This window comes from Knufia obscura (assembly GCF_036327395.1).
Source record: "Knufia obscura strain CCFEE 5817 isolate CBS 148926 chromosome Unknown scaffold_7, whole genome shotgun sequence".
NCBI lineage: Eukaryota > Fungi > Ascomycota > Eurotiomycetes > Chaetothyriales > Trichomeriaceae > Knufia > Knufia obscura.
Window position 1 is genome coordinate 1,406,138 of NW_027042693.1, and position 15,980 is coordinate 1,422,117.

The 15,980-nt window shown below is 51.3% G+C and overlaps 5 protein-coding genes across 5 annotated transcripts; 1 reads left to right on the forward strand and 4 right to left on the reverse strand.

The window, feature by feature from the left end:
• Positions 1-413: 413 nt before the first annotated feature.
• Positions 414-1,176, reverse strand: PMZ80_006712 (uncharacterized protein; the record flags this gene model as incomplete). Its single annotated transcript, XM_064875123.1, has 3 exons — positions 414-756; positions 807-817; positions 1,162-1,176. The coding sequence occupies 3 exons, from the start codon at positions 1,174-1,176 to the stop codon at positions 414-416; spliced, it is 369 nt and encodes a 122-aa protein (XP_064729523.1).
• Positions 1,177-2,606: 1,430 nt separating this feature from the next.
• On the reverse strand, positions 2,607-2,981 carry PMZ80_006713 (uncharacterized protein; the record flags this gene model as incomplete). Its single annotated transcript, XM_064875124.1, has 1 exon — positions 2,607-2,981. The coding sequence occupies one exon, from the start codon at positions 2,979-2,981 to the stop codon at positions 2,607-2,609; it is 375 nt and encodes a 124-aa protein (XP_064729524.1).
• Positions 2,982-4,284: 1,303 nt separating this feature from the next.
• On the reverse strand, positions 4,285-8,179 carry LOS1 (pre-tRNA nuclear export protein; the record flags this gene model as incomplete). The annotated part of the gene is made up of 2 exons (XM_064875125.1): positions 4,285-4,597; positions 5,085-8,179. 2 exons carry the CDS (start codon positions 8,177-8,179, stop codon positions 4,285-4,287), a joined length of 3,408 nt encoding a protein of 1,135 aa, XP_064729525.1.
• Positions 8,180-9,096: 917 nt separating this feature from the next.
• Positions 9,097-12,580, reverse strand: SLA1 (cytoskeletal protein binding protein; the record flags this gene model as incomplete). The annotated part of the gene is made up of 2 exons (XM_064875126.1): positions 9,097-9,122; positions 9,175-12,580. 2 exons carry the CDS (start codon positions 12,578-12,580, stop codon positions 9,097-9,099), a joined length of 3,432 nt encoding a protein of 1,143 aa, XP_064729526.1.
• Positions 12,581-13,239: 659 nt separating this feature from the next.
• YOS9 (Protein OS-9) lies at positions 13,240-14,538 on the forward strand (the record flags this gene model as incomplete). Its single annotated transcript, XM_064875127.1, has 1 exon — positions 13,240-14,538. The coding sequence occupies one exon, from the start codon at positions 13,240-13,242 to the stop codon at positions 14,536-14,538; it is 1,299 nt and encodes a 432-aa protein (XP_064729527.1).
• Positions 14,539-15,980: the final 1,442 nt, after the last annotated feature.

Sequence of the window (15,980 nt, forward strand, 5' to 3'; positions counted from 1 at the left end):
AATAGGTTATTAAGCGAAGGTATAACGCTAGCGCTAAGGCTTATCCGAAATCACTAATAACGCTCGCTAAACCTATACTAGTAACACGAGGGACTACTGTAAAGGCTGTGATATGAGGTTATGCGTTGGTAAAGGCTACTAGAAGGCTTATTATACAGCGCACAGCATGCCCGTGGGGCACCAGTAGAGGGTAGGGGCAGAGGGGGCAGTCTGACGGGTGTGCAGTGCAATTGTTAAGTTATTACACCACGATTAGCGTGGTTTAGCCTATATCGAAGCTTCATTATGATGAAGAATCATCATCTCGTGCACACACAGTAATCGTTACTCCTTGCAAAAACAATAATACGTGGTGCAACCATAGTAATATGTTGAGGTGAGGGAGTAGCGCCTTTGCATCGGATTTGTCCAATTTACACGCGGGAGGGGATAACTTGAATATCACGATACCACGCTTTGGCCGGGTCGGTTTCCTCCATAGCCGCATGGTCAAGACATAGTTCCCTGACTCTAATGCCATCGACGAGATAATAGAGGCGCAAGCCACCGCCGTACTCGGTGACCGCAATGGCGCCACCGTGAACCTCTGTAGGCTTGCCATTAATGCCGACCTTGCCTCGGATGGCAGACTCGGGTTCTTTGAAACGGTAGAACTCGATATATGTTGTCTCGGGTTGATTGACAAAGATGTAGGTTAGTTTACCGACAGTGACGGTGTCTGAAATTGTTCGAGACATTCTTGAAGATTGCGTGAATCTGTGTACGGGTCAGTCATCTGGCTGTGCTAGAGAAGGCTTTGAACGAACCGAGAGACTCGCTAGATTGATTGATGGATCAGTAAGCGACTTGGATGCTGGTTGAGTAGTTGAGGTGAATTAGCATCCCGAACATCGAGACTCACGGAGGAGTCCCCCTATATAGTCGATCCTCTGCACAGCTGTGCAAACTTGCCCCAGAAGAATACTACCCTTGTCGAACAAATCGCCTGGAGACCACATCACACAGTTGTGTAGACTTCATCCTTCGGCGAAAAAGTAACCAGTGGTTGTAAGCTTTCAGCCAGCCAGGAAGTGGTGTGTGTACCCTATTACCACTGCCAGAATATAGAGTCAGCCACAGTCTGTGCTACGCAGCTCAGCCTGATACGCCCGTAATGCAGACGATGTTCGCCCACATGACTTGTATGGTGACTTTGGTGATCAACGGCAAGCATTGTCGAAGCCTCTAGCTACCAGAAACACACAACTGTGTATAAAGTGTCAGCTAAATGAGCTGAACGGACTGGCTATTGAGCCTGATTGGGCTCGAGCATTGCTGATGCGCCTGCAGTTCAGCGACAAGACTCTCAAGCCACTCGAAATTCTTACAATGCTGGTCAGTATTGGGAAACCATCAACTGTGCTCTCAACTCGCGTAAATTTGGCGAGGGCTGTTCAGCTCAAGCCCGACTTCGCGTGTGCGTGAAAGAGACCTGGATGCTGCTTGAAGCTGTGATATGTGTGTGTAGGACACCGGGTTCAGAGTTCGGCCTGCGATAACAGCTGCATGATTCGTCGCGTTGACCTCGTTCTGTCGATTCAACCTAAGCTTCCCGCATGGTGCTTAAGCTCTTGACAGCTCGTTCACACAAGGTCTACTATGCTCTAGGATATCTGGATAAAGTGCGAGTGCTTGTCTTAGCAGGTTTGCGAGGATATGGCGGCGTATCAACATTGTTTGGAAATCCTTCAGAGATGCCACATCTCATGTTCGAACAAGAGGTGATTCTACTCGTGAGCATTTGATTGGACTCCATGGCTACTTCTTCGTACAAAAGACATTCAGCTGTGCATTTAAAGTAATCGCGCAGGCGCAGGTGGGCACGCCATACCCCATATCTCTTGGCACTCACGACTTCCTTGGGAAGAATTACAAACCAAAAACAAACCTAGCAGGAACGACCGATCATCCTGGGTCGCGCCTGCCTTTTTTGCAAAAACGAGGCACATCTTCACAACATCGTGTTCGCATAGACAGCGAGGTCAGCAAAACGACAAAAACAATCAACAGCAGGGATTCGCTGGTCGTCACCGACCCAACTACTAATCTGTCGGCGCATGGCTTGAGTACAGGTGATCGAACGGGAACCTCTATTTTCCATGCCCTATGGTCGATTGCGAAGGATGAATTGAGGATTAAAACATATATCAAAATCTCAGTCATGTCGGAACAGGCACCGACGTTGCGAGCCAGGCATAGGCGTTGATGGGAAGGACAGCCACAGAGTGATCAGCAAAGCTATATGACGAGCAGCAACAGGAGCTTCCGCAACGTGTATGACCACAATGAATGTGCGATGGTTTCCAAGATCTTCCGGTGGCGTAGCTATCGTAGACACCAAGATCTATGGCTTTAGACGTCGACAGAACTCTGAACGATACCCGTGATGGACAAGCACTGCCATTTCCCTAAACGAAACCAACTGTGGCAAGCACTGGGCGCGTCAGAGCCTGTTCCAGAAGGTGCTATATGAGACCCTCCTAGCGAAGAGATGACAGGGCTTAGGTAAGCCAGCTTGCGAAAGCATCGACACACGGTGCCGCACTCTATACACTACCAACGCACCCTTACTGCGCCGTCCCCGTCTCCCAGTGACGCCCCTCAACCTCATCATCATACAAACACACATTCCCATCATCCTGCACAACCACAAACGGCGAGCCCACACCCTCATAACCGCTTCCACTTGCCCACAGCGTCTCCCCCTCAGCACCATACAGCACGAAGTTCCCATCACCCTGCAGAATCAGAGACTTGTTCTCTGAGCTTTCGTCTTCGCCGTGCATGGTGTTGGAGGCCCAAATGGCTTCTTGCCCGTCGTCGTTGTTGCGGTAGAGGACTAGATTGCTGTCTTCTTGGAATATTAGGGTGTATTCGCTCGAGGGGGAGGTGATGGCGTGGCCTGGGTGGATGCGTTCGTCGACGGAGACGCGGTCGGACATTGTGGTGAGTTGGGTGGCCGTTGCGAGGCTGTTGATGACGGGTTTGTGAAGCAAACTTCTTGGGAAGGTAAGTGTGGTGTAGATGATGGAAGTGACAGACTTGGAAGGCCTTGTGACTCTGCGCTCCCAATATCTGGCGTATTTCTTGGTATACAAACTGTCTTGTCGATCTAGGTTCCAGAGAGCAGGAACGTCCCAGTATTTATGTTCAGATCTTGGTTCATACTCATGATGTGTTCACCCATGATTGGGCCTCAAGGTACCCCTCGGCGTCGCCCAAGCGAGCTCACCCTCTGCAGAATGTTCCCAGTCCAGCTGAAATGAGTCCGACAATGCGCCTTGAAGTGTTGTTGTGTTGTACAATAGTGGAAGTAACTGCATCAAATCCACCGTTGGACGGGCTTGGCGCATGAGAGCTTAGGTATACCCATAGCAAAACGGGTCAGTCGGTCCAACCTGTGATGCCACACATATCATTCAGGGTAGGAGACATGCGGTCGAGTGGTATGAGTAGGAGATGACGTCCGCCTCACTCGTGGGAGGAAAAGTTGCTGTTGCTTCGACAAATAGTCTGCTCCGTTTCCACTTAGATCTGCTGAGATGTTTATCGGCAGGATCCAATCTGAAGTACTGTAGTCTGCGCCATTGTGGACTGCCTTTCCGGAACGAGGTCCTCGTACCGACCAGGCTGAGTCTGATTACCACTGCACGTGCTGTGCCCCACTCCTTGGAATGAACCTTCAACGATACCTCTTGGTACTGTGTCAGGGCGTCCTTGCTCGAAGGACATCGGATGAAGAGCCTGGGTGGATAAACAGCGACAGGGTAGAAAGGTTCCAGCTGAAATCGAGCATCTAGAACATGTCATGAGTGGCCGAGGTCTTGATGCTCTGGGACACACCGGTGCGAATGACCGTACCAACTCATCCAGGAGATAGCCGCCAAGCTTGAGTCATCCGCGAGCATATCCCAAACGACCAAGAAGTGTCGAGATAGTGAATCTCGGCACGCGTCAGTGCACAAATATGCCGACATGTTCAGCAGGTCCAGGCCAGTTCTCTGGAGTCTCAAGGCAGACAGATATATGCCCGAGTGTCACTCAGCTAGCGACGCCTACCAAATGCTCCTCGAATTTTTCTCATATCCAACACGGGTCTGCTGTCTCCAAACCTCATCTAGATATCCAAACGTGTGGACCCCATTCTCATCTTCGCTTCGTCCTGTCTTCCCGGTAGCAGACATTGGTTGCGTCTCCCTGCCCGGCTGTATTCGCTCATCTTCCATATTTCTCATGTCCTTCAATTCACCCCCTGCTCCCCGCCCCAGCCCCCGGCACACCCATAATCCGTTCCTCCCTCCCCCTCACAATCCGCGCCTTATCCCCCGGCAACGGCTTCAACTCGTCATTCGGATCCACAGGTTTATTCTCCTCCCTCTCCTCCCTCCTTTCTTGCCCGGCCTCTGAGCCCGTGAACAGACCCTCTGGATCCTCACCCGTCTTCTTGTAGTGCGCGTATGCGAGGCGGCGGTTGAGTGCTTCCTCGTAGGCTTGGATGTCTTCAGGGGAGATGGTGAGGGCTGTGGGGAGGCGGCGGAGCATGGTATTTGTCGCAGTACTGACTGCGTATACGTTGTGGTTGTCAAGTATCGTCTAGCCGTGGCTTGGTGCTGGAAGGAAGTAAGTTGTAGATCGCAATGTGAAGCACAGCGGCTCTAACGGGTGATCGAGGAATTCAGGCATTCAGGCACTCTTGCTTGCTTGTTTTGTTTGTTTGCTGGCCAGTTAAAGGAGGGGCTAGGGGCTCATTGAGCACGGTACGTTCATCTACTATATGAGCATCATCAACAGCATGTTGGACCATTACTTCTTTGGTTATTTCGCAGGGTGATCGCGATAGTATTTCGCATTTCTCTATACATCTCCTTTTGGCCATGGTATCTTTTGGTTTGGGTATAATTCCTCCTATGCCTCTTCTCCATGCAATGCTGAAATGACTCAATATGTGCAATCACGCTCAACCACCTATGCCTCCGAGGTAAACACGTGCTCCTGTTCATATCCGTATTCTTGCACCTCATACGTTTCGAGCGTCCCGTACTCACGCAGCTCCGCCTGAGCTCACGAACTTCGCAAACCAGCTCTTCCACGCCTTCACATCCAATGTCGTGAGATGCACAAAGAACTCCTCTAACATCGGCCCTTGCAGGCCCAGACCAGGCAACTCAGTGTCTCTTAAGTAAGTGATATAGTCCTGTCCGTTCTTGGCGTAGATTATCTTCTGTAGGCCCGCCGCCTCCATCAGCACTTGTCTGGACTGCCCATCTTTCGGATTAAAGTTTGGGTTGCTCGGCATTGCCCAACAGAGGGGCGAGAAGCGAGTGGTCATGAACTGCTTAAAGCCTGGAAGCTCTTGCTGCCCAGGTTGCGTCATTTCTGCTGGTACTTGGCCAGGCACAGCATCTTGGCCACCCCAGACCATGCACATCCGAGCCAGGAGCTGGAAAGCCATTTTAGCTGTCGTTGGGTCGCTGATATCTTTGGTGAAATGCTCGATTGATTCGATGACCGTTTCAAAATGTGGTTGGTTTGTGGTGCTAACAAGAATGCCACCTAGTCCATTACCGAGCACGACAAGCAGGAAGTTAAGGTATTCCCTCTTCAGCTCGGCCAACTGGACCTCATCGTCTGTGCCGGTAGTCGATGCTGAGATCCCTGACCATACCCGCTGTAACAGACCTCCAAATAAAGTATCCAAGAAGTTGAAAACCTCAGTCTTGAAGCCAAAAGTGACTTGATCGAGAAGTCGAAGCAGTTGTGCCATCTCGTCTCGAGAAGAAGTCTCTGTCAACAGTCCTTCGACCCATCTAGGGAGTTGCTGCAACATCTGTTGCCCAACCATACCGAGCAAGCGAGAGAATGTGAATCGTGCTGCCGTTCGAATGTCGAAGGAAGCTCTGAGCGTCTCAAGAGCAACAAGTGTCACCTCTGACACCTGCGCGAAAGCCTCTCTGATCGCTGCTGGAATGTTGGCAGCAGCTTGCTGATTTGCGCTCGCCGTTTGCATATCGAAATATCCACGCGCGACATTACCGAGCGCCATAATATCGTGATGGACTTGAAGACAAGCTTGTTTGTTGGCCTTGGCAATGTTGAGGTTGTTCTGCACGTCTGTGAAAATTGGCTGCATGACAATCTGAGCATATTGGATCTGCTTCTCAGCTGGAACATTGCTCGTACTTATAATGCAGCCGACTGTTTCGAAGAGATAGAGTTGGCTGGTAAAGGTACTATCAGTGGTCTCCTCATCAGAGTCTTCATCTTCATTGCTTTTTGGCAGTTCGGCCCTAATCACAAGGAGGTCTTGCAGATTTGGCACGACTGCGTCCGCAACCGGTCCGACATTATGACGCTGCGACTTCACGAATCTCTGCAGTAGATACCACGACCGCAACCGGACCCGTAGGTTGCCGCTGTGAGCCAGTTGCAGAAAGTTCTGAAGTACCGGCTGCACGTACTCTGTGTGTTTCTCGAAGAAGCTCGCATATCTGACACAAATCTCCATGTATTGGATTTGGATGCCTGGTACAGGATATGCACCTGTGTTGGATGTGACCATAAGCAGCATCATGCGTACAAGTCGCTCAGCTGAAGGAGAGTTTGGCTTGTTCTTCTGATAGAGTCCACCACTTTTGACAGCCAGATCGCCAAGCAGATACATCTCGTGCAATGCCAGGTCAAGATCTCTCCAGTCTAGTGATTGACCCGAGCTCTGTAGTTTCTCGAAGGTATCATTGACAAGCTCTGATACAGCATCGATGTACAACTGCTCGTCTGCCGCAGCAATGGACTGTTGCAGATTGCTGAGTCGTTTACGTAGCTCCAGAAATTCCGCTTCTTCCGTATTTTCGCCATCATATTCGCCATCAATATCGGCATACTCGTCGACTCGAGACTTTAGGAATATTGCTTTCAGAATCGGCCAAAGAATGCTCGCCCGCTGTGATACAAACTCAACGCCCTGAAAAGCACGACGTAGAAAGGTCAAGACATCAGTCATACCCTGTAGAGCATGCGTGCAAACATCATCGTACTCATCAGAGAAGTATCGCAACAAATGTGGTAGGAAGGATCTCAACATCTGCTCAGCTTTTCGCCAGGTATCAGTCGATTGTTGCTCGTTTTCAAGCGCTCGCACGGTATCGAGCATAACGGCGTTCACTAGTCTAGCCACATTTTCTGCCAAGTCGACGTCGTAATGGGACTTCTTCTGATCACTCAGAATAGGCCATGCGGAAACCTTCTCGACAATGCTTTGCAGGCCCATGAAATCAATCATGTTAATCTTATCGGCAGACGGCATCTTCTTGCTGACAATCTCGGTGAAAGCGTCAATAGCAGAGTCTCTTGCCTTCTCCTCGTCAGACGAAAGGTCCTGGACCTTTGCTTGTTCAACTTGTTGTGAGATGAGCTGAAGCATCTGCTGGTTGACTACCAAGGATATGTCGATCCAGCTGACCCATTTGCCGACAGCCTTCATGGTCAGGTCGCCAATTGTGCCATTGCTTATCCTCCATTGTCCAAGTATCTCTTGCCACGACTGAGCGATCTTGGTTACGTCCCTGGCTCGAATCAAGTCTTTTAAGGTATTTGCTCTATCCTGCTCTTCCCTTGACCTGGCTTGCAGCTGATCTCCTACCTCGTCATGTATCGAGTTGACCACTCTCAAGTAAAAGGCAGTACCGATGAGGTTGTCTCTTTGCCCAGTGGATGTCGTGGTCAAGTGAAGGAGGTCGTCGAAGAAGGTAGGCCAGGCAGAATCGTAGAGTGCACAGAAGAGGTAGGTAATGGTCTGTGCAATTTTGTTCTCGATGGTCGAACTGTCAGGTGCCGAGCTCGAGCTGCTAGACTGTGGCGTGTATTCACGTTGCAAGTATGTCATCAACTGCTCTTTGACCAGACTCAGGCCTTGTGGGTCTACAACGCCGGCACGTATGGCATTGTTCACAATCTCCAAACTGAAGACTCGAACGACTTCCGTGTGTCTCGGGAGGTTGGTGAAGATTGAGAGGCATGGTTGCCAGGCTTGAGGTTCCTGTCGCAGTTTATTGACAAAGTCGAAGGCGGGAAGCTTGAGATGTTGGGCGGCTTTTGGATCCCAGGCGATCTGAATCGCTGAGACTATCTGCACGCACGACATGTGTTGTTAGAGGCAAGCTAAGGGAGGACTGGAATGCGTGTATGCCGGACAGCATACTTACAAGCAGGAGCGACCTACCTGTTCTTCCATTAAGTAATGCCAGTGTTCCTCACCCAGCGACTTGTCTTAGTTCTAGGAACACTGGGTAGGCTGTTTAGTCACCGCATTTGCGAGGACTTGTAATATGGAAGCACGTGCTTCCACTATTGGGTCATTCTGAGAACATTTAGTTCTGCCAGGCTGGGATGGAGAATTGGTCACGAGTGTTCGTCGTCCTTCTGACCTCACTGCGAATGGTTAACATAGCATTTCTTTGATTGTGCAAGCGGATATCTACACAATGAATATGTTTTGCGGGCTGCGGGCAGTGGCTCACTGCACTAGGTCCATTCTGCCACACAATTCGTCATTGGACCGGCTAAATTGCGGCATAGTCACAAACTACATACTACAGGTACTGGCCCAGCATTCAAGGTACTATCAACAGAGCTGATGTGTGCTTCGCGAAGATATGGAAGGGCATAGCAGAAATGGAGTTTGGATCGAGCTCCATTCTGACACCATCTCTCCTCGATGCCTCTACACAATGTACCGAAGCGCCCCAACGCCCCTGCCGTGAAGGCAGCAGATACGCGTCAGTAAAATAGTGGGTGCGAGACCTCTCCAATGAAAGATTATAGACTACTTTAAATATGTGCCACTTGCCAAACAACCATGACGCTTGACACTGATCCTCTTCCGCCGTCGCTATGCTTGTGAGGAAATTGATGACGAGGTGGGACGATGAATAGGATAGAGCTTCTGTAAGATTTAGGTCGTGAAGGTATCTACGAGGACAATATAGGGATTTTAAAGGACAACACAGCCATGACCATGGTAGTTCAGTTGCAGGCCAAGCAGATTCATTCCTTAGCAGCCTAAAAACCGAACGGATTCTGTGGTGCTAAGGCATCGTCAGTATTCGATGGTACGAGCAATCTGGAACAAGTACTTACTAGCTTTTGACAAATCAGCTCTACCTGTCGGCTGTGGCACCAATCGCTTTGCGGCGGGATTGACACCGAACTTGATGTCAGGAGCAGGACCAGTTTTTTGTGGTACAAGAGGCGCAGGCGTGGTGGATTGAGGGATCGGAGGAACAGGAGGAAAGCCGCTGTTGCCGAAGCCATTGGTGTGACCGAAGCTGGTGGGTTGCGACTGCAATGGTTGTTGGATGCCAGTCTGTTGTGCTTGGAAGGGAGATTGAAAGCCAGTAGGTTGAGGGTGTAGTCCCTGAGGTTGGAAACCAGTCTGTTGTGGCTGGAATTGGTTGATGCCGTTCTGTTGCATATGTGGTTGTGCATTAGGGAATCCAGTTCTTTGAGGCGTCAGCGCTGGCGGTAACATCGAGTTGATGCCGGTCTGCTGGGGTTGTTGCTGGAAGTTGTTGAAGCCCGTAGGTTGTGGCTGCATAAGCGAGCGAGGGTCGGCAAAAGGACTCCCAGCAGCGTTCCCGTTAAGATATGGCTGTGGCATCTGGCTAAATTGCGGTTGCTGGAAGCCCGTAGGCTGCGGCTGAAATCCGTTCTGCATCTGCATGGCAGGTTGCATGAACCCTGTTTGCTGAGGCCGCAGAAACTGTTGCATTCGTTGCGCCGTAAGCTCGTCCAAACTCTGTCCAGCAGGTGCAGGATGAGTATTGCTTGATACCCCTGTCAACTGTGCTTGAAGTGGTTGCAGACCGAATTGGTTCTGTTGCGCATTCTGAGGGGCCGACGTTGGTCGTGGAGGCGGAGACAACAGCCCGGCATAACTCTGTTGTGGTGGCTGCGGTCTTTGTCGGGGGTTGGATTGAGGCTGCCCAACCTGGTTCGCTACCTCTTGGAAGAGGCCTGGAGTTGCTCCTGTCGGCTGCTGCTGCTGTGGCGCAGGTGGCGGAGACTGGGCAATCTGGGGCGCTTGAGGTTGGGACGCGGGCCTTTGAGGAGCCGGTGTGGGCTCCAGCGGCGTGAGTAATGCGAGGTCTTGCATATTCGCGGAAGGTTTCGCAGCGGGTGCAGGTGCTGGCGCAGGTGCGCTGGGAGTCACTGCTCGGGCAGCAGGCTTTGGCGTCCATGCATCATCGTCAAACCCGTCTTTGACCTCTCTTGGAGGTGCACTTGCTAGTGGTGTCTGTTGTGCATCGCCAGGCGCTTTCGAGCCTTCAGGCTGGAACGTGGTAGCATCAACTTTGTCCGTGCCTGCCCTGTTTGCATCTGGTCGCTCGCGTCCAGTGTTCTTCTTCAATGTGCCGTCAGGATTTGTGAATAGTCCCCCAGGTGGACCGCTGCCCACATCGCCATTGGCTCGGTTCCTTCCGAGCCTCTGGTCAAGATGCTTCATAACTTTTATAGCGTCGCCTTCTTTCAGGCCCAACGTCCTCAAGTTCTCCATACTGATATCGGGCAGGACGCTTTCGTCCATGGAATCTTTCACCATCGCCTGTGCATAGCGTTCACACTGGTGTGGCCCGACTCCAGCAGTCAGGAAGAAATCGAACCAGTCGTAGTCAGGAGGCTTGTTTTGCTGCGCTGGTGACCTCGATCTGTCTATTGAGGCACCTGCACGGCTCGCCTCTTGGTTTCTCCGCTTCATCTTGATGAGATCAGCTACAGGAATATTATCGTCAATTGGCTCGTTGGTTACCTTTTCAACATAATCAAGGTCGACCTGGGACATTTTCGCCGCAGGTACAGCGATTTTAACGCCATTGACTTTATGAAGATGAATTTTGCCATCTGCAACACCCAAAAACTGTGCGTCGACCTTGAATGAACCGGAGTGGTCCGTCCAGGTGCGGATTTTGCTTTGATCAGGCTTCGACCGTGGTTTTCCATCCGACTTACTTGAACGTTTGTCCTTCTTGGAGGAACGGCGGTCTTCTTCACCGAGACTGCTGCCGCGTTCTGGCAAGGACACCTCTCGCTGAGCACGAGCCTCTTCCGCCGCCCGCCGAGCACGATCGGCTCGTGCAGCCTCTTTGGCGAGCCGTTCTTCCTCTTTCCGATTTTGCTCAACAGGGGACAGCCCTGCATTGAGTCCTGAGCGGCTAGGAGGTTCGACCGCGATGAGTCCGATGATTTCAATGTAGCTGCTGGGCACAACGCCCTCTTTACCATTCTTTAATCTTCTTACGTTCCACCACTCTTCGGATTTAGTATCATCCAGGACTACAACTTCATCGCCTTCAGCAACCGTTACTTCGTCATCACCTTGTGCCATGAAGTCATACGATACGACACCCTTCTTTTGACCTCCTCCGGCAGCCGCTTTGATGACGTCCTGCAGGCCTACAGCGCGATGAGCACCTGCAATGTCGCCGAGCCCAGCTACGATTTCTTTTGCTGTATCTTTGGCACCAGCATGGAGGTCCAAGCTCTTGCTAGGCCGGTTGAGCTCAAGAAAGACGTGTTTGCCTTCTATTGAGTAATGCTCAAGCTTATCTGCGCTCCATTCCTGCGTGGGACCATCGCGCGACTTCTCTGGAGACAGCATAATAGTTCCAGTCGCAATATTCAAGCCTAAGGTGATGGGCATTTTCTTCCTTTTTCCCATCGCAGATACCATTTCGCTGATGTTGTAGAGATGATAACCACCCGGCGATCGCAGAGGATCCGGAGAGGAGTTGCTCATACCTCGGAAGGCTGGCGATGGTTGTATGCCGGGACTGTCATCTTCCTGGTACGATATGGATGGGGTGGTTGAAATAGCAGGAACGGTTTGAGACACGGGTCTTGCAGGCTTCGGGGGAGGTTGCTGCTCATCGGCCGGCTCTGGTGTGGGTTGCCTCGGTGGCAGAGGAGGAGAAATGACCTGACGTGTAGCAGGAGGTGAAGCAGGCGCAACGCCCCCCATGATGCCTGCAAGCCTGGCCTGTGCACTGTCACGATCGTGGATGGGCGAAGCAGGCGGGGAAGGCTGCTGTTGTGGTTCGGGAGCTGACGGAGCTGCATAACTCGTGGCCCGAGGACTTGCGATAGCTGGAGATTGAGGAACGGCGGAAGTGGTATTCACCTCGATATAGTTGGCTGGAGCGAAGCCATAGTCGCCATCGACGGCAACCAAGGTCCAGTCGGGATCCGAGGTATCGTAGACGTGTATGACAGCATCCTCAGTGAACGAGACCTCCTCTTCCGTCTGACGGGTGTAATCGTAGAGTGCCTTTGCGGTGTGAATTGCCTGCGCATCCTCGACATAGTTGTTCGGAATCAAGCCTTCTGGTTCATCTTCGTCCTCGCCTGCCGCTCTCTTCTTTGCCTTCCACCAATCGTCTTCGGCACTCTTCTCAAGGATGTATAGTATGTCCCCTTCCTTGAGCTCGAGCTCCCCGTCGGACTGAGGCTGGTAATCGTAAAGAGCGGTACATATGGATAGGAACCCCATCTTGGTGGTCGCGAATTATTGAGTACGACGACGCCTCATTCAAGGTAATGATAATGCTACTGCCATCCACGACAAAAAGTGTTGCGGTAGCTTGGTTGCAGTTGTGGCAGGGCAGCTCGTGACGGTTCCTGTACCGAGACGAAGCCACACGAGCCGTGAAATGAGCCTGGATTAAATTGGCCCGTGAAGGGTGGGTGTTGCTGCTGCGTGCGCTTCAAAGATTCCCAGGACTTCTGTTGTCTGTTCCCTTCGAAGACGACTCCGGAATCGACAACGACCAGAAAGAACGACGCGACGACTTCTGGACTGCCGTACGGGAGAAGGATGTTTCTTAGTCGGAGGGAGATGCAATGAGCAGCGCACATGCACGTTGCAGCTGTTACCGTACTGTACTCAACGACTGGCACTTCCAGGTTTCAAGGAATAGGGATGCAGCGTCCCCAAAACGTGCACAGATGTGCTTGTAATCGCCGGCTCGAGCTAATTCATTTTAGCAGACCGGCCGCCGGAACTCTACTAGTATGACGTTGTAGCCACAGTTGCGCCTGCCAGCGAGACACGAAGCGCGTTCGTTTCTTAAATGCTCTGATGAGATGTATGAGTGCACCAATTCCTTACGCGGCAACATATTGCAATGTTTAGCTGTTCGGCAGTCAGCCATGATACTGGCCGCCGTTCTACTATCTGTGCTGCAACTATGCCAGGCTAGCGAGCGCAAATTCGATGTCAAGGACGACATCTTTGCATTTCCACAGTACGATGTCTCCTTCTCAGACTCGTATGTACTGCGCGACGATGCGATAGCGAAACTTGATGCCCCTCCTTCCCACGACGATAATGGATTCCTATTCGAATATCAGTATATTGTGGGCAACGGCAGGCCCTATATTTGCGCAGTGCCCCAAGTCGTGCTAAGCACAAATGAAACAGAAGAGAATGCCAGTCCTCAAACGGAGCACGACCTGGTAGCTGCTGCGGACCGTGGTTGGCAGCTGCTTAAGGACATGGAGGGCCAGCAGTGCCTCTACTACACTACTGGCTGGTGGTCATACATGTTTTGCTACAATTCTTATGTGAAGCAATACCATGCTGTTGCTCTCTCGCCTCAAGGTCGTCAGTGGCCCCCACCAGAAGACCCGAATACCCCTAGCTATGTCCTTGGCTCCTACGATTCGGTAATGAAGCAGCCTGCAGTCGAAGGTTCTCCGCAACCCAAAACCGGCGACCTACAAACACAATCCGAGACCACGTTTCTCGTCCAGAAGCTGGAAGGTGGCACACCCTGCGATTTGACCGGCAAGCCGAGGAAGATCGAAGTACAGTACCATTGCAGTCCAGGCACCCCTGATCGCATTGGTTGGATCAAAGAAACAGCCACCTGTGCTTACCAGATGGTTGTCTATACCTCACGTCTCTGCAACGACGTCGTCTTTCAGCCACCCAAGGAGGCCCATCTGCACAAGATAAACTGTGAACTCATTCTCACCGAGGAGGAAGCTGAAGAATGGCGACCAGGAAACATAGATGCTCCACAGATTGAGGACAACCAGCAGAAGCGCATCATGGTTGGCAGAATCGAACTAGGCGGCAAAAAGCTGGTTGGAGGTGATGGCAAGAAGATTGAGCGAGGCAAGATAGTCATGACCCCCGAAGAGCAAGCCGAGATTGTTGTCATACAGAAAGATGGTCAGATCCAGGCTCTCTCCATGGCGCAGCTGAAGAAGCTCGAGCTGAACCCAGAAGAGGTTGCTGCCTTTCAGAAGGAAATGCAGAAGCTTGCTGGTGACAGTGATTGGAAGATCGAGCGACTTGGCGATGCTAACGGCCAGCTATCGCTACGAGGGGTGGTAGATGCTAAGAAGAAAGGCAAGCAGCTGGGGGAAGTAGGCGAACAGGAAGACGAGAACGAAGATGCAGATGAAACTGGAAGCGAGGAGCATTACAAGCATGAGTTATGACATTAGCACACTGCACGACTTGGTGAATGAGATATTGTTCATCGCATCAGTAGACAATGCTTACGCCTTTTTCAAATGATCTTTTTTCTACTTGCCTCGTACTGATTGATACACGGCGACGCAGTTCTCGGCCTCTGGCACGAGTCACTAGAAACGTGGCTGAAGCAAAGTACGTACGTATATCCGTCTCATCCCATCTTGTTGATGCCCTGACTCTGTTGCAGAAATAGTCTTCCAGGTCAAGAACAAAGGCGGCAGATGCCACGATGCACAAAAAGAGACTAGCCCCACGTGCTCCAGCAAGTTTGAAGCGACGACCATCGTGCTCGTCTTGTGCTCTTCCGCAACTGCGCTCAATCTCAATCTATCCTCCTTTGCCATATATCATAGCCGCGACTTGAATATTTCCTTAGGCGAGGTTCGCAAACAATACAAGTGCCAAGTCGCATGGACATGTTTTCTGATGACCAAGCCGAAGGTGCTTCTTCCGTTGTCGCCAGCATGAAGCCGATCAGCAGCTGAAAAAGCAAAATTTTGGCTGCATGAAAGCAGCTTGATCACAGTGACTATCGAGGTAAGCGGTACGGCGCCTAGTCGATGTAGGCACCGTGAACTGTTTTCTTCGTCCTGAGGACGCTCATATATAGATACCTTGACTCCAGATCCATCCTTTACAACTGCGCCACACCTCCCTCGAAGACAACAGGTGAGCAAAACTACTCGATGACTCAATGAGGGCTTGTCTGCAACATCTGCCATCAAAGAGAGTATTCAAGCATCGCACGAAAAGCCTGCAATCCCACCTGAAGGTATGGCACCGCCTCTAATTGACCTAAACGGAAAAAACGAACCACGAGAATGTGCCTTCGCCAACTCGATGGGCGTTCGAGTGAACTCAAAGCACGTCTCGATTCTTGGTATAGAACTTGCGGGATCTGAGTAGGTACGGAGGCCAGGCTCGACAGGACGCCACGAATATTTGGAACCGTATGCTGGACATCATCCAAGCTTGAATCTCTCTTTGACGCATGATGTTGTGGATATGGCGAGACAGGTACCGATACGTCGAAGGCGCGAGCAAGCATCGCATGAAAAGCTCCCAATCCCACCTGAAGGTTACACCGCCTCGAATTGACCTACACGGAAGTTGCGAACCACGAGACTGTGCCTTCGCCAACCTGACAGTGTCTCAAGTTGGGCTCAAAACACGTCTCGATTCCCCAACGGAGAACTTGCGGGCCTTTGTAGGGTAAGGAGGCCAGGCTCAATAGGACGGACCAAATATTTGGGACCACGCGCTGGATGAAACCAAGCTTGTGCACCTTCGACGATCGGTTCCTTCTCAAAAGTGTATATACTATTCTTCGAGGTGAGTTTGGCGCAGCTGGTTGTTAGTAACATAATTCCAATTCGACTCGATCGAGGCCGAGGTTGTGGTATAT